The sequence below is a fragment of the Phaethon aethereus genome (assembly GCF_964289735.1).
Source record: "Phaethon aethereus genome assembly, chromosome: 12".
Taxonomy (NCBI): Eukaryota; Metazoa; Chordata; class Aves; order Phaethontiformes; family Phaethontidae; genus Phaethon; species Phaethon aethereus.
The window spans coordinates 821250-844933 of record NC_138588.1 but is presented as its reverse complement, the minus strand read 5'-3'; the positions used below and the strand labels follow the sequence as shown (position 1 = coordinate 844933).

General features: G+C 41.6%; 1 protein-coding gene across 2 annotated transcripts; it reads right to left on the bottom strand.

Annotated features, from left to right (window-relative positions):
- Positions 1-70: 70 nt before the first annotated feature.
- GOLM2 (golgi membrane protein 2) lies at positions 71-23272 on the bottom strand (the record flags this gene model as incomplete). Of its 2 annotated transcripts, XM_082005172.1 has the most annotated exons (10): positions 71-141; positions 4458-4625; positions 10354-10527; positions 11933-12031; positions 12388-12468; positions 13340-13484; positions 14375-14465; positions 15541-15643; positions 16619-16673; positions 22946-23272. In XM_082005172.1, the coding sequence occupies 10 exons, from the start codon at positions 23270-23272 to the stop codon at positions 71-73; spliced, it is 1314 nt and encodes a 437-aa protein (XP_081861298.1). The 2 variants fall into 2 exon arrangements, with proteins under 2 accessions (XP_081861298.1, XP_081861299.1); XM_082005173.1 differs by lacking the exon at positions 4458-4625 and having other exon boundaries at positions 11933-12007.
- Between the last annotated feature and the right edge of the window lie 412 nt (positions 23273-23684).

The window sequence follows — 23684 nt, the reverse complement described above, 5'->3', positions numbered from 1 at the left end:
CAGTTTTGCAGCACTTCAAGTTCCTCAGTGAAGATCTCTTCTCATCCACATTTCCTGCTTAATTCCAGCCTTAAAGAACACCATCACTGAAGCGTGGCTTGCCATAATCGAGGTCATTTTGTAGATCTCTTTCTTCATCATCTGCAATTAAAATACTCAGATCAAATCTGATGTGATGCTACTGAAAAAATATTTAAGCATACTTTCCCAGAACACACACACATCCACACGGAACTGGCCTCGTCTGCTTATGGGAATGAAGTCATCGGGGACAATACGGAGAGCGCCTATGGGCCTGCGATTACAAGTCCAGCTGTCAGCACCCGGGGAGTCGTCCCTCATGCAGAACAGGGACTTCACACTATTTAATATCTTTGGCTCTATTGCAACTGCATTTCAGAGATTTGTTGACTTGAGAGATTGCAGAACTAGTTACACGTACTATTGTAATTTGAGAAACTTCCTGTAAAGGTTTCGAACTCTCCCACTAAAGCCCACCTACAAAGACAACTACTTCAGAGAGTTACACTGCCATTTTTTAACCCATTCTAGAGTTAATACGGTCTAAGATTTTGCCAAGGTTGGGTACCTCATGGGATGAGCACAGAGAACTCTGTATGACCCCCTCCAGGCTAAGCTAGTACTTCTTCCACCTACTTCTCAGATTTGAAAAATGATCCCTTGCACACAGACGTGGTTCAGCACATTTTTCAGTGATGGAACTTTTACCGATGCTGGAGTTAACTTAGCTGTCAACATTTTTACATACCACTATCTCGTATCTCAGACTTGAGGGTAAAATTTGAGGAGAGACTTTTAAAAATGCAAAAGGAGCTCTCCAGCTTTTCACACCTTTTATCAACAGAAATCCCTGTTCTGTCTCTCCACACTGCTGAAGAATCAACAATACGTTTTTCACCACTACTCTTCACAGCTGAAACAAACCCATCTAGCCAGGCTCCTACGTGGCAAGCACTCAGCCCACCAGTCAAGACATCTTGTCTTGAATTGCAGAGTAGCTGCACACTCAGCCAGGAAACGCAGCAGGAGCCGGGCACGGGCGACGCACTGTATGCGGCCCCGCAACCAATGCCGAGTGGCCACTTGAGGAGCGCCAGATCTTTCTCCGCTGCGTTTGGTTCATCTTTAACAATGGATTTACAGCTTTGTCCTTGACTGGAAGCACAAAGATGTTTCACCTTGTCTTTCAGATCCAGAACAACTCTCTCTCTCCACCACTCTACTTGACTTCTACCCCTTGGGTTTTGGTTTTTGAGGCTCATGAAAAATCATAAAATTAAAAAAACCAACCTCGTGCATCCTCAGTATAACCATTTACTGTAGCACATACAAAAAATACGTCAAGAAAATGCACATTGAGTATTTTTTTCAAGTGATGTTTTAAAATGTATTACATAGCCTGCATTCTACCTGCCATAGTTCAGCTCTCTCCTGTGTGGGTCCCCAGCCTTCTTCCCTCAATAAGCGAAGGAGCCATAAAACATCAGTTTGTTTCAATTAACAAGCTTTTGCTGCATTTCAAAGCTGTGTTGCTTTATATGCAGGGAAGATGCTTGTTCACAGGAATTTGGAAAGCAAATTTGAAGTTGACCAGGTCTTTTACTAGATGAGAAGCTGTCTCAAGCTCTTCAACACTGCCACAACCATCACTCGTCAGCCTGCCCACGAGGCAGGTACTCGATGGTAGCCCACGCCCAACGGCAGAAGGCTGAAGGTTATCCACACCACAGATGCTTTTGTCTGGTAATAAACTACTAATACAGCATGTGGGTATCACTTGATTTATATGATCCTCCACCATCCAGCCACCACAACAACATATTTACTACAGTAGAAGCCAACAACTTTGAAGTATCACCTTGCATTTGGAACAGGTGGACTGGAAGGAGGAATGCCAGATTTGGTACTGACATTCACATGGGAGTATCTCCCAAATTTGTGTATTTTCCTCTGATAATTTCAATCTAGGGCCCACGCATTTCTAGCAGCAAGAGAAAAACATGTTTAATTAAATTGCTTTGTTTGCACATGCCACATGCTTGGTTCCAGCCTAATGCAAAACCATGTGATGTTTTTCTAATAGTTTTTAGACAGAAATTCAGGTTTTTTTCCCCTCCTTAAACAATTAAAACCACCCTCCCTCCAAGCCCCCATAATTCTACCCTCTCCTACCCTGCAAAGACATTTGTGTAAAGACTAAAGCAGACACTTTCTAAAATGGTACTTCTGGAAGCATCACTTGCCATGCTGTTTGACTTCTATCAAATCAAGTCAACAAGTTATTAGGAAACAACATAACAAAGGGCTTGGAAAATTAAGTCTGAGGTAGCAACACAGGCTGCTCAGACTATTCTTCGTGAAAAGGCTTCCAGAAGACATTCTTTAATCTTTACTACCAGATATTAAATCCATTATATCTATACAGATATACAGAGGGGTTGATCAGAAAAAAGATTTTCACCAATTTTTTTCCAAATTTAAAGCCACCAGAGCAGTGAACTGACAGGTGCCACAGTGAAATGGGAAACAGTTTTGTGAGGCCACTTTCAGTTACAGTTTTTGTTTGTTTGCTTGTTTGTTTTTAAATATCCCTTGCATGGCAAGCTCCATAAGCACAATCTCTACCAATTTTCCACCACCTGCTACTCTATCATACCCACCCTTTCCTAAGTGGCATACAGGAACGTTGTTCGTGCTACCGGTAATAGTTCACAGCACACACGATACCAGCTCTTGCTACCTAAAGCCATTAGTTCCCCTGTAGAGGCCACCACAGCAACGTATTTGTGCCAATAAGGAAAGGAGCACGGAGCGCCACAGTACAGAAGAGCCGCGTCCGGCGGGAAGACGGTGCTGCAGCCCCGCACCGCTTGGGCGGCCCACCTCCGCCCAGGCTCCTGGTCAGCAGCGCAGCGGCTGCGCGTAAAGACGAGCCCGAGGGCTGAGTGAGGCAAACGGCAGAAGTTAGCGCAGCTTCAGTAACTGTTACGTGGTGACTGCTTCGAGAACTATCCTCGAGTCCGGGTAAGGAGCTACTGCGGCGAGGAGCCAGGCATCAGCCGCCGCTCAGTAAGGGGCACCGAACTGGGAAAAGGAAAAACCCAGCCCACACAACTGCCTGGATTTGCAGAGCAGAGCTTAGACGTACAAACATGCACGACATACCATGCTTTCCTTTTCTCTACAAGATCGTAATCTTTAGAAGCAAGTCTCCTACTTCCACAGCACAGCATCGACAGAAGACACTCTATATACTTTTGTACCTTCTTGTCCACGCAAATTGCAACCCAGCAACGACCCATCCAGGGGAAGAGGCGTTGGCAACCCAGAGTAAAATCCACTGCTACAGCTCTGAGCAAAACATGTAACAAAGCAGGCCTCATCTTCCAGAGCAGCAGCAGAGTTTTCATTTTCATTGATAAGTTAATTAATTGCCCAGGATTCTGACCCAGACTTTTCTTTTGCTTGTTCATGAATTTCAAACTACCAGCCCAGCCAAAAAATGCCTATACTGCATAGTTAGATGCCCGCACACAGAAATTAGTTGCTTTTTGTTAGCTTTTCCCATTAATTAGGCTTGGATACCAATTAAATACATGTCTGAAAAACTACCAGCTAAAAAACTTGCATTAGGAGGATCAAAATTGGAGTGCCTGTAGCACTTCAACTGGATGTTTTATTTTCTTTTTCCCCTCTTTTATTTTGCACTTTCTTTAATTGGTAATACTATATATGTTTACATAAACATTTTCACCCTACAGACATGCACGCTTTTCACAAAATGTTACCAAACAAGTAGATGGAAAATGGTAGACAACGTGGCAGATGTGCATGGCAGACAAGCAATGGAGAGGCGCTGCACCGAAATGCATGCAGAACGAGGTGGTGAACATGCATACACGGGTATCACACTAGCACCAGATTAATGAGTTTTGCAGTTTGGTTAGCAAGGAAAACCAGAAGCCTGTTGAATCTGTGTACGATACACGAAAATTACACTTAGAATTGCTAACTGAAACCCCCCTGCATACCACCTCAAGGCAGGTGGGACAAAAGCGGTAGTCAAAAAAACCCCACTACGCTTCAGTATTTGAAAACTGCTTTAGTAATGTCGAAGACTCCATCCCAACTAGCTAGGAACCAGATTTGGGGTTTCACACAAAACCACTTCTGGAATTTGTAGTGTCGTGATTTGCCTAGCAGAAACTGTATACACGACTGAAATAAGGTATCAACATGCTCTCACTGAAAACTGCTGTAACATAACACTGCTTTCAAACGGAGAGCAAGACCGAATTTTTAGGATTGCGTACAGCTTATTTATTCTGTATCGGAAATTTTTGATCAGCTAAAAATAGCTACACTTTACACAAATTCAACAAGTAAACTCGGTGTGGATTTTATTACAATGGGATGGAGATAAGGCCCAAGCTCACCTTGGACGTCTTCTTCTCCACCATCACCATCCTCTTCCTCATTGTAAGCCAGCTCAGCTTGTTTGTCTGCCTCATACTCACCCACGTTACCATCATCCCCATTATAATCTGCCAGTTTAGAACCCTGCTGCGGATCAACAGGGGATTCATTCTCATCAAAGAATCGGCCTGTGAAGTAGGCAAACGATTAAGTCAGAAGCAGAGAGGAAAGAAATAGGAAGATTCTAAATGAAAGCAGACTGCAGGTTAAGATAGGCGGGTTTATTGTAGTAGTTTCAGCTGGAGGAGAAAGGGGGTAGAAGGGCAAGGGCTGGGGGAGAATAACAAGGCTTATGGAACACCTCCGTGCAAAAAGTCTGTACTCGGTCATTCAGCACTTGGATCTTGTCAAACCTGATTGTTACGAGCTTCACTCTTAGGAGAAAAGAGCTAGAGCAAGCAAAAAAGCTCCACCTGATTACCTACAAACACTAATACAAGTTTTCTTAAAATGCTGAAGAGCATACAGAGAAAGTTTTTGTATCTAGACATTTTTCTGAGGACTGACATTTTTCTACAAACAACAGAGCAATATATTGCTGACTGCATATACGGTAAGGTCTGCAGAACGTGTACCATACTGTCAAGGGTAAAAATCTAGCAAAGATCTGCCTCGCATCTCTGAACTGATTTTAACTAATTAATTTGGCTTTACACTCTGGTTTCCTACTAAGCTTTAACAGTTTTCAAAATGTTCTGAATCCAGTATTTTTGTCTCCCAGTAAAGAATTAGGAATAGTTCCAGATACTGAAACAATGCACAAGAAAAATGAGATTTAGCTGAAGCTATGAAATGACTACAGTCAACCAAGTACATGATGAAAGATTAATGGTGTAATGTCAAGTTCAGAGCTGGTGTTTAATGCGATACAAGGAGATCTGTTCAAGTCCAATGCAGTTCAGAATGTGACACTGAGTCTGTGGAGGATACAAGTCTGGAAGGATTATGTATAAATTAAAAAAATAGGATTGAAGTGTGATATAATCTTTACAGACTGGAAACGGACTGAGAAAAAAGTCTGCCAAGGCAAATGTTAAGTGATTTGCAGTGGAAGCAATTAAACAGCGAAGTAGAACTGAAGAATATGATTTCGACATTAGGATTAAAAAGGAGGCTGGTTACATGGAGAGATGTAAAAATGAAAATATTTCTTAAAACAATGAAAACTATCACATATGGCAGTATATAAAAATCAGGACAGAAACAATAACATAGTGCTTATCTGGGTGGGAAAGAAAAGCAGAAGAATCACATATAGTGCAGCTCAAATGTACAGAAACAGAAGTTTCTGTTATTTTAATTAAATAAGCAAGATGAAACTATTATCTGTTTCAAAATCAAAAGTTTAATATATTATTCATTCTCTATTCATCTCTAATTGAGTAATCTTTGATTTTATTGTTTGTATTTTTGGACACTGCATTATATATAAAAAGCAGACAGAACTGTACATTTCACGCATGGTTAAATATAAAACAAGCTATGGAAAGACAACTGAATGCACTCAACTTACAGAAAAAAATGAGCCTGTCGATATGCCAACAATACTGTGACAAACAATTACTGAATAAATTTAAGCTGACAGAAGGAAAGGTTAAAATATTAGAAAGAGATCCTAGGAAACACAGCCGGCCCAGAGAGGGCTGTGTGCTGGGGCTCGCGGGAGCACCCCAGCCTCCAGGACAGCCCTGGCAAGCTCGGATTCCAGCACAGCTTCAGGATGCAGCTACTCCTTCGCTACAGGTACTTCATTCACATCAAGTATTCAGTACTTTAGCTCAAGCTACTTCAAATCCAGGGAGAAAAGGCTGAGCACACAAACCTCAGCAGTGGTCATTTTGGGTAGGCGGTCTTGACAGCAACTCCACTGCCTGTGCGTGCAGAGTCAGGTGTACAAAAGGTTTAGGCAGTAGATGACTTCACGCACACACCAGGAGAACAGCAATGCTCTTAGCACAGGGCACATACAATGGTCATGGGATAGCAAGCCTTTAGGCAAACACCAGAACAGGAGTCCCTGATAGCTCGAGCCAGCAAGGCACCAACTGCTGTCTGAAGCAGACGGACAAGATCCGAGTCCTGATGGCACTGCAGATCTCTCCAGTCACTCCAACCACGAGTCAGTGGCCATCACGCAGGCAATACACGGACTGACTATTTGAGGCACAGTGAATACATTGTCATGAAGCACGAGAGGTTAGCGACAGCATGGGATGTCCCATAAGGATGTCACTGATGCTAAAATCTGCAGGTAACGTTTGCTGAAATTAATTCTGATTAGACACATGCCATATTACTCCAAGCCAGATCCTTACAAGCACGCTACTCAGAGCGGCTGTCCACACGCTCATCACTAAGGACCTGCTTACAGGACAACTTTAAACAGCAGCATGGAGTGGAGGTTTGCTGCACACAGGTTTTTTCCACATTCCAGGTAGGAGCACAAATAGCAACCTTGCTGCAATTGCTTTCAGGTTCTGCTGCTTCTGAAACCAAAGGGCTGCAGTGTGCCTATCTCTGTGCCTAGTACTGAAGTTACTCTCTAAATCTATGCTATCAAAAAGAAAAACATCTTTTGGGAAGAAGTTCTCTGACACTGAAACCAGACAGATATGAAGGATATCCTGACCCATGATGGTTACCATCCCACGGGCTGATGCATAGCAGGTTTTGAAGCACTCAGTAACCAAAACCCCAGCCAGGCAAGTGCCTACAGGGAAAGCTGTGTGCCAGTGCAGGGTGCCTCTACACCAGAGGGTTGAATTCACCACCAACAGACCTTTCAGAACACCCACTGCTGATCAATCAGGAAATAAATCTTCTGCAAACCTGGGTTAGCTATTTCCATATGTGATACAGAAAGTCTCTCCCTCACTGCATCATTACAATGTAAGTTATTCCAAATACGAAGGAGCAAAGAGAAAAGGAAAAGACTAATCAGTGACGATCACTGGCTCTTAGGCACCCATTCACAGCCTACGACGGCGACATTCACTGCTCCGGCCTACAGAGGTAGCTGCCACCATTTAATCCATTACCAGGGAAGACAGCCAATCCGTTTAAAAACCCCAACAACTGGAGCAGGAGGCTCTGTCACTTCAGCCGTAGCGGCTCAAGTCAGACAAGCAAAGGGTCTTCAAGAAGCTCCTCTGAGAAACTACATAGTCTTGCACATCTCAGGATGCACAAAATGGAAGAAAAGCTTGCACAGGTTGCATGCCAATTTTGAATATATCTATTCCCACTTAATCCATGAGTGATATTAAAATAACTGTTTCTAAAAAAAGCCAACAGTAAATTGATGTCCATTCCCTACCTACTAAACCTGAGTTATTTTAGAGCTACTCTCCCCTCATACTACGCTCCCTCCCCGGTTTTTTTTTTTTTTCTCCCTGGAATTCCTTCCAGCTTCCCATCATCTTTCTTTGGTACTTAAAGCCAGAGGATGGCCTCACAAGCACTAGCTGAAACAGTTAGTTACTCCATCTCATGATCTTATTTGACATTCCTGTTAACACATCCCAGAAGAAAAACCTCACTTGAAACATTTGTTAGTAACTAATACCCAGTGTTGACCACACTGGTTTTGACTGAACTGCTCACTTGCTGTTTGTCACTTACTCCATGCATGTACTTCTCCATTCTTAATTGTGGATTACTTCTATGTTTACAAGCTTTTACATTTCTGTAAACCACGTCTCATATACTGTTTATCACCCAGCACTCAAAATACCAAACGGTGCCAAGCAAAGGCTGCATCTTTGTAAACCTCACAAAAGCTTTTCAAGTAAAACTCTGACACCTATGCCTGAAATACTCTTTTCTTAAAGTTGTGCACCCACCAAATAGCTCGTTATTCCTGACCAGGTCTCCATTAATTTGCCTACAACGAAGTCACATTCCTGTTTTTACTGCTTTCATTCCTTCGAATATGTACTTTTCAGATTGTATCACTTTGACACAATCTCTGTTCTTGAAAAATCCATGTTAGCCACTTGTCATATTACATTCAAACTGATTGAGAATTTGTTCTGTTACCTTTCCAGGTATCAAAGCTAGGCTGCTGGGTCTCTAGAACTCCCCAATCCTCTTTCCATTCACTTTTTAAAGGCATGTTGTCTTGTGCTACAACGATACCTCTCGAAGTTGTAGATGGTTCAGAAGCCATTTCAGGTAGCTTCTTAAACCTCTCAGATGAGGTGTGGCACTACCTACAGGCTTCAGCCTCCAACCCTTTGGGGGCCTCCAGGGGTTGAGGGGAGAAGGCATGGACACACTGAACTCCCACATCCCTGTACACCCCTTTAGGCCAACGCACACAACGCTAGCTATCTGCTAGCCAATCTATGTGCTCTCAGGCCCCATTTTAATTTAACCTCTGCTTCAGAACAACAACTAAAATATTTTACAAGAATAAATGGAGTATTATTTTAAACTTATTTCTCTGTTATTCAAGGAATATTTAAGAGATTGCTAGAAGCTGACATTTTTTTCCTGCAATTTCTCTAAGCTACAGAAGTGCCAGTCAAGCTCTAGACCATGAAAAGGAATTGCAACAACTTAACTTTAACAAAGGGAACTTCCCAAACTAAACCTTTTGAGACAAAAATGAATGCATAGTTTCATGTTCCCAAGAGTGACCCTAAGTTTCAGAATTCATTTTTCATTGATTGCTGAAACCAATTCATGATTCTATGTCAACAAAATTGCTATTTCTGTACTACTGTTTATCCGTCCACAGAATTAACAAAGGTTTCTGGCAGGATGCTATAGAATCCTTTCTTCCTCTCAATTCTTGTGACTCTGAGTGTGGCTGGTCTGATATAACAACTTGTCATCTTGGAGTACAGACAGATGTTAATCATAGAAACCAAAGCCTAAGTGAAAGCTACTTATCTGTGAGTACAAAGAAATTTAAAGTTGAATTTATAATAGCTATATAATTAAAAAAAAAAAATCTTAGTTGGGTAAAAAACAGGAGGCAATGTTTCAGCACTATGTTTTTTCTTCCAGATGCCCCTTTCCCCACTCAAATGCTAAAGGAGTTGAATTAGTTCTTTAAAAGTAACTAGGTTAAGGTATACCTAGTCAGTATACTCTGTACTACACTTCGGAGCACAGTATCTCCACTGATACCATTAGGAACATTATATTGAAAACAGTTTCTTTAGGAAGACGCTAAATCAAACGCTGTAGGCATAATACTCTCCCAACGTTATGGTATCAGCCACAAGGTAGAGACACGTCTCAAAAACAACAGTACACGGACAACTGTACCTGCATTTGCAAGTTCTTACCTGCTGTCTGCCCACTAAGCCTCAGCAGTATTACCACCATCACACACAAACAAATACATGATTTGCTCCTGTCTGAAGGCTTCTTCCTTGAGCAGACATGGAAGAGAAAGGTTCTGGAAAACTTCCTCTCACAGAAGAACAAACTTCTGGCCAATACACACATTGCACCACAAAGACCCCCTATGTAAGGGCTAAATTCTTATGATATTGTCCAAAACATCATATTTAAGTCAAGTAATCCAGTGTGACTGTAAGTCACTCAGTATCATGCATGTATCAAAAGTCTTGGCTTAATCTATTTAAATGTGTAATAATGTCCAAAAGCAGTTCAAATTCCTATAAGCAAATTTTTTTTTTTTTTTAATGACCAAATATATATATGAAAAGTGACACATTAAGGCATATCTTTTACACGGTAACATGTTACGTTTCTTTTCAGGCTTACTCTCCAGAAGGCCACCTGCTGTAATGGCTCCTATTTTCCAGACACACACTATTACAGATAGAAAATGAAGTGATTTTCTTAATATATTGAAGTATATGATATTGGCCAACTTACTTTGCTTCATCTTCTGCAAGTCACTAACTCTGTTCTTTGGGATTTTTATATGGTCTGTCTCAATTTTGCGTTCTTTCTGATTTTCCATATTTTCTTCAAAATTTAAGTGCTGGAGAGAATTTGGAGGTATCTGTTTTGCAATATCAGCATTTCCATCATTGTCACTGTGCAGTCCTACAGAATGAGAAAGCATATTCGGTTTTTATATGGTTCCAAAAGAAGGCTATAACTTTACCGCAAAACCTAATGCATCACATTTTAATACATAATCAATCCTAATTTGTTACCTTCTCAGGTGATTTTCTGTATGTACTTAAGCACTTGATGAAGCCCAGGACAATAATACGTTTCTGTATTTTTATATCCTCCTGCTGATTCTGCTTTTCAAATCTACTAAGCACCACTTATTGTTTCAAGCGCTATGATCTGAGAAGGTTGCAGCAGGTCACAGAAGTTATGCTAAAAATAATAAGCAGAATCACAGGACTACAAAACCAAGGAATACAGAAAACCCTGGTCCCCTGGAAATTCACATCAACCTTCTGTTGATATACTCCAAATTCAACAAAGCAAACTTCACTTGCTGTCTTTTATGTTTTCTCATTAATAAAAGTCAAAACGAAGGTCTCAGAACAACAAAAAGAAACAATTTAAAAGATTTGACATTTGGAAATAAACTTTAAATGTGTATACAGACTTTGAGCTCACTGATTTTGGTATTCTAATCTGCTTACATGTTTACTGCAAAAGGAAAGAAATTAAGAAATAATTCCGTTGTCTTTTTTCAAAAGAACCAATAATGGGCATAATAAAAAGCTTCAAGCTGTTTGGTCATGTCACAAATAAATAATTGAGTACATTGTATTCAATGTTTTTTAGCAGGCCAGTATTTGAACATGCCACTTCCAGGGCAGATATAACCTAACGTTCTCTTTGACATTAAAGCAAAGTGACTTGATCCACAAGCATTAAATTTAAGTATATTTTCAATGGATTTTTGTACTTTCTAACTGCAATTCTTCTAAACCCTTTCACTGCAGTACTTTCAGTGGTCTCATGTCCTAAACCTTCCCCACGTCACCCTCAAGTGAGCTGTTCACAGAAATAGGACACCGAGCAAGCAACAGTACCACACTGTTTATTCTCCAACTATAACTACCACTAGACCAACAATCAACTCCCGACACACTGCAGCCCAGTCTAATTAGTACCCCTAAGGAGGAGTACTAATTTCAATTACTCTCCTCTGTCCAGTGGAGAAATCTTGAAACACTTGCCTTTGAAAGTTCTAACTCTCAAATTTGGCTGAAGTTGGTCAAAAGGCTCAGAAATTATGGGGGGGGGGGGGGGGGCGAAGAGAGACTGTATAACCAGCAACCTCATGCCTCAGGAGGCCAGACTCAGAATACACTCAATCTTGTATCCTGCAGAAATTCATCATTGTTTGTCTTTTTGTAACCACATCAAACACAAAAAAGGGGCTGGCCATGTCTGTCTGACATTCATGACATGGTAGCAGATATTAAATGGTAAGTTTCCTATAAAATGTTGACTCGTCACCAGCCAATAAGAATTTTACCTGTTGCCAGATTTGGAGCATGGGGCTGTTCAGTTGGAAGATTTATAACAGGTTGATGACCTTCATTTTTAGGAGCTGAAATAAGTGGCTTCTTTAAAGCTAAAATAAAACATAAGGACAAAAGCATCAACACAAAACAAACAGACACTATATACAAGGTCTTCCTCTAACAATCTTGTAAACTTTTTTGTTGTTATTTTCTTGGTTTTAAACCATAGATGAAAATATAAAATACAAGATTTCGGGGGGTGGGGAGAATTATCAGAAGCATTCAGTTTTGAGAATTTGAACCTCTAAAGCACAGTAAAAATTATCAGATTTTACACCCCACTTGAATTTTATTACCGTACACCGTTTTCAAAACTTTGCATTCATTACAAAACACATGGTATTCAAACAGAACACGTATGCCACCAAGAACCCAAATGTGAAAGTATTAGAATATTTCTCCTAACCCGTGGGAGTATCTTCAGCTTTAGCAGGGTCATTATCTTCTATTTCAGGCATGCCTGCATCTCCTCCTGGTTTGATTTTCTCTGTAAGACAAGAATAGGATATTCTGCCTTATTAACCTTCAAGTTTGAACAGTGAATTTCCCTCTTGTGGAAGGCTCTAAGACCAGAAGAAAAGTCCTTTATCCACAGAACACATCCCATATTGATAATGCAACTACAACACTCCTTATATTGTACCATCGAAGTCACTGAAGACTGCTTTGGAGCAGGGCTCCCGAAGTCAGTGCGATCTTCAGAAAAGGATGGAAAGCAGATGCACTGCTCCTGGTAGCAGAGTAGGAAAAGCCTGCTGCAAGAAGCTGGCCAGAACAGACACTGATACAAAAAGGTGCTGATTCAGCAACATAAGTAGTAGAAACAAAAAGAACCCGTCTGTCTTTTGGAGAGGCCTAGAGGGAGGCAACAACTGCAACAGTTAGTCAGAGAGCCTCCTGAACAGCTCTTGATAACCAAAAGGTCCCCGCTGCTCCTGCTGACTTACCCAGCTAGAGACTTCTCACAGCAGTTTCAACATTCCTCACCTCCAGCCACCTTCTCTGTGCAGATTCTAGGTCTCCAAGAAGCCCCTTCCCTAGCTCACCCCAAGACACATCTCACAGGGAGCGGAGAGGCAATCTCTAGTTCACAACTGGCCACATGAGGAAGGAGATGTCAAATGAACCAACAAAGTGAACACAAAACTGTGCAAGAAACTACTTTCATGAAAGGACATGCCAATCTCTGGATACCTGTGAAGTCTAATTTAGTACAATCACATGCAGCTAATGAAGTTATCTGAGCCAAATAATTCATTGTTCTACTTAATGAGAAATGCACCATTCTGTATGATAGCAAAGGATGCAACACAACTGGCCCATTATTTATCAGAAATGACAAAAAAAAAAAGAAATACCTTTGCCATTTACAACATGATCTGAAGGCTGCTCATTCTTCACTGTGTTTTTATCTTCTGCCTCTGGAACAGTCTTAGATACTGCCTGGTCATTGTTATTAGGACTTACTTCAGTGTCTTTACTGGACTGGATTTTTTGTGTGGCCTGTTAGAATAAATTCATAAAGAATCAATATTAAGCACAACCCTGAAAATTACAAAACAAACCCCCTCAAATTCAAGACTACTTTGGGTAAGCAAAATCACATTTATGAATTACATGATCAAAGCAAACAACAGCAGAAGCCCTCTCTATACAAATATGAACCCTGAGGGTAGACAAGAGTATGGACACGTAGCTGAACAGAAAATGTAAAATACAGCATGGCTGTATATATGTAGCTCTTAAGTACAAGGCAAACAGGTTAAGACATCATTGGCCTTAAGCCTCAGGTCAGAGGCTTTGAAAGAATTCTAGATTTTAAGAAAAGATCTGACTGAACCCTACTTCAAGTCTGCCTTATTATTTGAAATGTTTGTAAACAGGGACAAAGGAAATGAAATTTTAAGAAAAGCAGGTTATTTCATCTGTTTGTAGGAAAGATGCCCATATTCTACTGGCAGCTTGCACCACGTAATTACACCCTTGATACCATTCAAATACCATTGTTATTTGCATCACATTAGCACCTCGAGGCCTCAACAGAGATCAGGTTTCCCTTTGCGATAAACTGTGGAAGGCTGTAAGAACATAGATCCTACCCTGGAGAGCTATAAAGTAACATCCATTTTACAGAGAAGAAACCAAAATCCTTAGCAATGATGTCATGCAGGAAGGCTGTAGGAGAGTAAAGAATTAAGCCTGATCTTCAAGGCTCAGTTCACTGACTGAGCAAAACAGGCAAATGTTCTCACACTTATTTAGGGCTGCTCCGGACTATATTTAACGAAAAGTCAGGGGACAAATGTCCAAGGCCTCCATATATCCAAAATGCTGAGTCAAACAGCAGACTTCGGGCTCGCCTAATTCAACAGAGAAACATAGCTGCGCATTACCTTTTGTTCCCGCACAACTTGGTCCATTAATTTCTTTATGTTTTCTTCATGTTGCAGTCTCATCTCCTTGATCTGCTGCCCACACTGCAGACTTGATTAGAAACACATTATTAGTTATATTTCATTTGTTGTATCTGCTCTTCCATAAATAAAATAGGGGGAAAAATATGAAGTGGCACAAAAAGCCAAACCTGAGATATAACTAGAATAGTCTGTCCAAAAAGCCTTGTCCTGGAAAGTGTATGGAGTGGAAATGGACTGAATACAGAAAGAAAGCAGAACTGGAAAAAAAATAAGGACAGAGCAGAAAAACAGTAAAATAAACGGAATGGCCTTGAACATATTTCCTCCAAAACCTGGAAAGTGATAGAAAATTCAAGCTTCACAGTTAATCTGTCATCAGCATATATTAATTCCAGTAGGAAAGCAATATATGTCCCATGGCTGTCAACACAGAAGATGCACAACTACTGCTATCAGTTACTGCTACCAACTCAAATAACATCTGAATGACACAAAGTGTCCCAACTTCTCTAACAAGCCACACAGAGATCAACCCAATTCAACGAAACTCCTTTCTCCCACAAACCCACAAATACTCCACATAACACATAGGGTAAAGGATATTTTGTGTGTGTGTGAAAGTTTCAAACATTTTCGCAAGTGTTAATCTCCCCCATTCCTCAAGGCTTCAGAAGTAGTTGTTCTCCCTGTTTCTCCACCATGAACTTAAAAGTTGACTGAGGTCAACTTAAAATTTCAATCTACACAATAGTTTCAACTTCAGTTGGAAAAAAATAAAATTACACTTCTAGAAAAATTGCAATTAACAGCCTTGGTGTGTTGATTAAAATCTTCCATGTATTTGTTAACTAAGATCTCCATGTTATAAAAAAAATGCATTGACTTAAAATTGTCCAATGCTGAACAATTCTAGTAAGTCAGATTTTTCTTAGACCATATCTCACTTTTAAGAGGAGGAGTAGAATGACACAAAAAATAGAACTTTAAAATCAAACAGCTAAGTCAAAGGTATTACATCATTAAGGGAGTATACTCAAGTTTCAGGATTAGCAGAAATAGGATTAATTTGCACTTTTTAATAAATACAGACTTAACCTTACACACACACAAACCTACAGTTACTAACATTCTTGAAGACATACCTATCATATTCCAATCTCCTTGTAAGGTAAGTATTGTTCTTCTTGTACTCGTGAAGTTGATCTTCCTGGCGAATGAATTCCTGACGTAACTCCGCTAGTTGTTCTAGACCAAAAAGCAGAGTCAACATGAATACAGAAATAAAAGAAAAAATGCCCCATGTCAGATACAACTTTCAGCATTGCTATAGAAGTTAAAAATTTGCTCAAGTTTTTATGTTATTTCTTCTGGATATACTTTAAAGATTCTTAAACTAACTTGAGAAAGATGCCAATTTACTCCTGTATGCCTGACGTCACTATGAATTATAGAACAATTCTTCTGATACTATGCCAAAACCCCTACATTTTTCCTTACCTTTTCATTCAGAAGACTTATACAATGCTACTTCACTCTGAGTAATACAAAAATACTACTAGATTACTTTAGGCACAGTGGTCAAATATGCTTTTTCTGCAACAAATGTACAAAAGAAGGTACCTTCACACTAAAACCAACACATATTTCCTGTCTTCATAAGTAATTGCTCTGGCAGTTTTTCTCCCTGCTCCACAGTCTACAAATAATTGTTAGGCTTCCTAATATTTTAAGTGGCAACTACACAGATAGAGGCAGAAATGACAAATACGTTATCTGCAGGCATGTACAAATTTTGGCATTAGCTGTTCCAGGTCACTCTGAAAGCCATACAGTAAGATTACAGGCATTGTAATCATGTCTATATATAACAGCCTTGAAAGATGTTTTCTGGACCTTTTCTGACCCAGCGTAAGTATCACACACAGTGTTGCTGATCCAAACAATACTAAACTGTGTATTTGGTCATGACAATGATTCCAGTACCCTGGAACTAAGCAGGACCAGAATACAGGTTCTTTCTGCAGCCGGTAGAGCAAAGTCTGCGAGAGCCAAGCCTACGCTTATCCAGACTAGGTAATAAACAAATACACTGAAATTTCACATTATGCAATGTTCCAGCATCACTTGATCTTTTATTTAAAATGTATTCTGCAGTACCTAGGCAGATAAAAAATAAACACCAAAAAAAAAAAATTCACAGTTTGGCCATAAACTCCTTACCCTTCAAACGATGTATGTCTGCCATTTGATAGGATATGTTGTTCTGCAGCTTCATCTGAAAGGAAGAAATGGTTATATAGACAATCAGCAGAAGAATAGAGAAGGTGTAGACTGTGAAGACTCAGGTGTGTTTGTTTTCACTTTACATTGTCTTTGAAAACAATGAATGTATGTAAAGGATTATCAGAACAACATATACAAAGTTCTTGTAAATCTAAGTAGTGTATATTTAGTTATCTGTAAATGATATCACCAACCTAAACACTATATTTAGGCTTTGCTACAAGGACTTAAATTTATTTCCAGAACATACCTATCTGACAAAAAGTAGATTCTGTCAGGACTAAAATTAAACACACTGCATTCTGATACTGCAGAAGGAGACGGCAAATTTCCAAGGTCATAGTGAAAGTGTATAAAAATAAACACATAGCATCATTAGCAGAAACAATTTTTACCCAATGTATATTTAAAGTAAGTTTTTACATGATGCTACCTAATATTCATAACACACTTTTTTAAGAGCAAATCTGACACCAGTAGACTTCCACAACAGCTTTTAATTTGGTATTTTTAGTAAGGAGAAAAATAGCAGTTACAATAAATAAGAAATGCATGTACACAAAGTCATTAAGTAAAGACGCTTTGTCTTGTTCTTAAAGATATAAAGACAAAAAATAGCAGAAATTAAGAGAAAGATGCACATGTAGAACACCCTGAGAAAGGATGAAAAAATCCACGACCGTCATCAGGCAACACTGATGCTGTAATTATTTTTCTTGTAGTTTGATGATCGGTATAAACAGTAACTCTAGAAAGGGTGCTGGAAGAGGGTTGTCATTCTTGGGTTACACGGTCAGAACTGCCTCTCGGGATACCAGAATGAAGTATGAGCACACCTACTCTGGCGCGGGACACACACACACAGGCTACTCCAATTCCCACACAGATTCTGAAGCTTAGTGTCTGAGTCAGTTACCTACATTTCCTGTCAAAACAAACAAAAAAAGACGTATGCCTTTACTTCAAGACTTCCTCCACCCACCTCTACCTTCCCTTTTATCAAATTACTCACTCCTTTAAAAATGTTTCACATAATGTTTTTGGTTTTGGAAGAGGCACTCAAGCTCTGGACTGCCCGATTCAATTGGTCCCATATGGGTTGAGGCTGGCATTTATAACTTTAGGAACTACGGCCATACAAGAACTGCTGAAATCGTGATTTTCTGCAGAACAGAGCGTACGCTGAGGCATGCATCCAACAGCTCCAGTCACATAATAGAGGCTCCTTATGAAACAGAGTGCTCCATCGAGAGTTTTGTTCGTGCCAGACTGCAGTGTCCTGGCTCATCCCTAGCAGCAATGCACACACGGGCAGTGCTGGCAGCAAACCCTGCCCCACGGCCGAGAACACAAGCCAGGAGGGTTTCGCCGAGAGGCACCACTGCAATGGCTCCAACATCCGGGGGGAACGCCCAGCCACTTCACAAGGCTCTTCCCGAAAAAAGAAAGAATGGCAGATGCTGCAATCTTTCGGGAACCTGAGAACCCTGACCATATTGCTCTGAAATATGATACAAAATAAAAACACCCGGCAGGGACAGCTAAGGAGCCTTCGCGGCATGTCCGAGCGCCACGCATTTGGGAAGCGGTTACACGTGTGCTCTGCTCACCAAGACATTTAAGGCACTCTAGTTACAGGATGCACAAAGAACAATAGTTGAACGAAAGCCTGTGTTGGCTTTATCTCAAGCACTTTTCCTATGCTTTATCTCAAAAGCACAAGCAAGCCCTGTGGTGGGGACTTCACACAGAAGCACAAGACGAAAGTAACCGCCGAGCCTTTCTACCTCAACAGGCGCCCAGCTTGCCAGCTCTCCATCGAACGCACGCCGGGACACGGGAACAGACACAAAGAGAGGGACTTGTTCAGCGTTAATGAAAAAGTATCCTTCCCTATTTTGCAGTGCCACTGGCAATAATGACAAGTTTTTTCCTGTCTTCCATTCTAATGCAGTTCTTTCCCAGAACCCAGTAAATCTACAAAGGAGATCCTGGGAAGTAGTGAGTTCTGTGTTCAAACCTTCACCTACCAGAATTCATGATACAGAAAGCCTTCCCACTAGCTTGCTTCTGCTCATCCTATAAAATGATTGACTTGTAATGGGCTGGGGGACGGCTGCCTGTCTGTTAACAGGAGTTTGATTTGAAGATAGCATCAGTTTTATCACACAATCTTTCAGTTTGGCAATTCTGGGTTTCAGAGAAAAGTGACAGAATTTATATCCAAAACAGCTCAGCTGACAGCAAATGTCCCTCATCTGAAGGACAGAAAGGGAAGAAGCTTTTTTATGATTCATGGGATCTGTTCCACCTACACATGCAAAAAATACACTCCACAAACCATGGCGCACATCCAGTTCTCTGAGCTGTGTCCTCCTTGAGTCTAGACCTATTTGTACCGTTCATATTTCTCAGTGGCTTCTCAGATCCTTTCCAAAGCAGTTGCCATGTATAAAAGAAATTCTCTGTAGGAAAAAGCATCAAAAATCCTGTGTATGTATGTAGCTACGTACATGCAAGGCAACCTTCCAGTGCTGTCTGAATTGTTAACAGTCTTGTCATATGAAAGGCACTGTAAGGAAAGAAGTTATAAACATGCTGGAGTTTATCACGGTGTATGGCAAGACAGAACACAGGTGGTGTTGCTTCCTGACAAAGTGGTAAACTGTAGACATTCAGGCATATTTCCTTGTGAGTCATTTCTTTCTCTCTCAAGAACAGCCCCGAATTGCCTGTCGAAGCAGCACGAGCAGGTGTCCATACCCCTCTGTGCAGCTCCCCGAGCTTTGGCATTCCCAACACACTGCTAGGGCACCTGCTGGAACAGCACAGGAAAGCTGTTTAAAAGTCTGTTTGCACAAGGGTCTGCACGCCACAATTCCATCATCTTTCTACTGTTGACAACTGCCTTTTCCAGAATTGACATCACGCAATTAATACAGCGTCAGAGATGACATTGTGATTATCAGGAACACACGGTAAGACTGGAAAATGCACCCAACATCACTGCTGTAAAGCTACAGCTTTGAACTGAGGAGCTATCAAACATAAACATAACAGCTGCTCCCAAGGGTGCCTTACTAAACAGTTTCATCCTATGAAGCACCATTTCCAGGCATCAGCTAAGGGGCAGGGCTCACCTGGCATCATCAGCAATAGCTTTGGAATGAGAAAGGCATGCTCCCGAGAGCTGCAATAGCACATACAGAGCTATGAACCCCCACACACTGGATGGTTGCCATTTGGAAGCTCTCCACTACAAATTCCTGCCATTCAATCATTTTATTGAGCTTATTGCAAAGGGATGTATAGAGCTATGAAAAAAAGTTTCCTCATTGCATGCTGCAAAGAAGCATGAAATAGTCAGGAAACTAATGCTAACTCTGCACGTATCTCCCCCCCCCAAACACTGGGGCAATCACTAACCCCGTTTGCCTCCCAAGAGAAGCTCCAAAAGAGGAGCACTCCTCTGGTTTGTTCCAAGGTCTGGCAGACCATCACAAGCCCATCAAGATGAGCACAGGGTGATAGGAGCATTCTCAAAAACTCATGGGTTTTATTTTTTCTTTCTACAACACAGTAGGTCACACTACTACATTTGCTCATAAGAGCAAACAATATTCTGGTGCAGTGTGACTGGCTTGTTATGCATGCAGGGAGAGGGAGGAGAGACAAGGGTTTACGTTTGACTACAGATATCACTGAGCTAGGAGGAAGCTGCCTGCAGAAATTCATGTTGCCTCAACACTGGGAAATGCACACTTGATTTACATGACCACAAGGCAAAGAATCTCTTAGGAAGACAAAGGGGCATAAAGCAGAATTGACACCATGATAACCACCGGAGTAGCGTCTTTCAAATGAGTTTTCTATGAAATAAGCCTAGATTTATTGTGATCTCCTGATATCCTGGGACCTATCAGTGCTGGTGTTTTATTATAGTTCCTGTATTTCACAAATGGACTAAGATTATTGGTAAAAAACAGTTTGTTCAAAGAACATCCTTGCCAAATTCGAAGAGAAAAAATTATCATTCAAGCCTTTTTTGGTCAGACACTATATGCCTACTACTCACTATTTTTTTGGTAACAAATCTTTATTCTCTACAACAGAGCTCTATTCTCTACTCTAAGTTAAGTCACTTAAAAGGTTTCTTTAGGAAAAAAAAATAGGATTGTCACCACTGAGAACATGACAGTAGTTCACATGGGAGGAAAAGAGAAAGGGACAGTGGCTGTTTATTGATAAAACATACTGCTATTCTTGCCTATTAAGGCACATTGAAGGTTTTGAACACAAGCAGTGAGGATATTCAAAAGCTACTAGCTTACATGGCCTTAAATGGCAGCTTCTGGAACTAAGAATGAAGATACAGGCATACACTGCAGTATGCACACAATCAACAATAAAATTAATTTGTGAGGTTTACTGGTCACATTTCTCTTGCTCTGCCCTGTGAGATACCAGACTCTGAGAGCATTCAGCAACCAGCCAGATCTACAGAGAACAACAAAGTGGTGAGCAGGCAGGGGCAACTCAATAGCACCTCTGCTTGTATCATGTGCATCAAAGCAGGCTCTGCCTTCCAGTAACCCTTGCTAGACACCCTGACTTCGCACTTGCATTGGCTCCTGTAATGTTTTACTGTAGGACACCACATTTCCAAAAAATACCAATTTCTGGTATTAAAAGCAAGCCTTGCCATGCAGCCCAATAGTTAATAGCTTACTTGAACACCACCAGTGGAGTTTTACATCTGTCGGTCAGTTACAATAATGCACTAAAGTTCATTGCCCTACGAACACAGGCTATATCATGGGAACACACAGTCACCTTCACCTACATAAAGAACAGCCATACTACAAATACCCACCTATGTTACTTCCCTTGGATATCCCTGGCCACCTCTCCAACAGTCTGCAGCTTGGAGGAGGCTTCAATGCACTTACCAACCTACAGCAGACTTCCTCCACTAATTTGTCCAGCCTAGCCATGAACTCATGTTATTTTAGTATCCTCAACAGCCTGAGAAAGGGAGTTCCAACTCCGTGCACTGACTACAGCCTGTATCTTCAAGCTACTACCATCTTTGGATGCTTGCTTTTATCAGAGGGCAATGAACAACTAAACCTATTTGCCCTCCATTTGCATGTAAAAGTTCAATTTAAACACAAACAAAGAACATAACAAAACCCCTCAACACTTTAGAAAACTACTTGTTTTCTGTCTTCTACAAGGGGAAGCATCTTTCAGCTTCACTTACTCAGACTTAACTATTGATACCTCTATAAAATACTTATTCATAAATCAAACTAGGTTTTATAGTATCACAATATTTTTAATCACAATGGTGTTAGTTGCTTTTATTTCCAATGGAGCACACCAGTATCCACCATTACATACTTAATCAGGCTTTTTATTCTAATCTCAGAAAAAAAATTTAAAAATTAAAGAAACATGTTTGCTGAACACACAAATGGCTTAATTTTAATGGTTCAGTAGGAAAGAAAACATAACTTTAATACAAACTAAATTAATTTGAAGAAGTCTGTAATTCTGTAATGAGATGTATATATTCAGATTTTTCCGTGACAATTAAATGCATTTTCTTATACTGCTCATCAAATGTGTAATATGAAAGGGCCAGAAAAAACTCAGCCAGTAATAAGCCTGAGACTGTGGTATTTCCCTACATCCTACTGTGGTAAAAGTGTTGTTCAATTAGCGGAATTATGAACTGCATGCAAACAGAATACACACCACCATACACGACTGAGTAAAAGAACTTGTCTGCTTAACTCCACTGTAAAGAGTTGCCTGTGACGATTATGAAAGTGGAACAGTAAAAGTTGATGCATTCACTCATTTTCCGTTCCACAACAAAAGAAATCCCCAGGCCACCTCCACATAAAAGGGCAAGCTGAATTTTGTATTAGCTTTTCTCTTCCCGGCTAATGAAAATGACACATTATGTTAGCAGCAAGAATTTTTCTTTTCAAGTATATGCTGCCTGCATAAGAACCAGACCCTGATGTGCAAGGCATTTTGAGCGAGACAGGGAAAACAAGCTCAGCGGTGCTACAACTGAACATTATACTTGTTTCATTTTCCTTGAGGCCAAGCAAACTGCAGTTTTAAGGCTCTGTATAGCTTTTTGACTGATCACACAAGATCAAATCATCTCAGCAGAGAAGGAAAGCTCAAAAAGAGCTCAAAAAAAGACCCTCCCGCCGACCCCAGGACTGGATGCACCCTCTGCTTTACCTTGCTGTCCTCACACTTCTTCACCTGGCCGTCCCTGGCCTGCAGCTGGCTGCTCAGGTGGCTGTAGTCGGCCTCCTTCTGCTCCAGCTGCTTCTTGTGGGAGTCGACCTTGCCCATCAGGTCCGAATTCCTCTTCTCCAGCCGCCCCCGGGCCACCTCGGTGCGCTTGGCCTGGCTCTGCAGCTCCGCCACCTCCTCTTGCAGCAGGGCCTGGCGGGACGAGGCGTTCCAGCAGTTGAAGGCGAGGATGGCGATCACCACCAGAAGCGCCACGAAGACGAGGGAAGGCAGACGGCCGCCCCTCCGGTTGGCCCCGAAGCCCACCATGGGGGAAGGCCGACGGGCGGGGACTTCACCCCCTCACCGCCTCTGCCCGCACCTGAGAGGGGAGAAGCAGGGACGGCGGGGCAGGAAGGCTGCTCAGGGAGCCGGACGGCGGGCGGCGGCGCTGCCCCAGGAGGCTGGGCGCATCCCCGGCGGCGGAGGGCCCTGAGGCGAGGGGGGACAGGAGAGCGAGCTGCCGGGGCAGCCGAGGAGAGCGGAGCGCGAAGGGCGCAGCGGCCGAGGCGAGGGTAAGCCGCCGGGGGCAGGGCTCTACCCGCGCTGCCGTGGCCGGCCCAGGCGCCGCTCCCGCCCCGCGGGGAGGGACAGGCCGCAACGCTGCGCTGGCGCCGCCACCGCGGCGCGCCGCCCACCTCGCCGGCCGGCAGCGGGCCCTGCCGCCCAGCCCCTTCCGCCT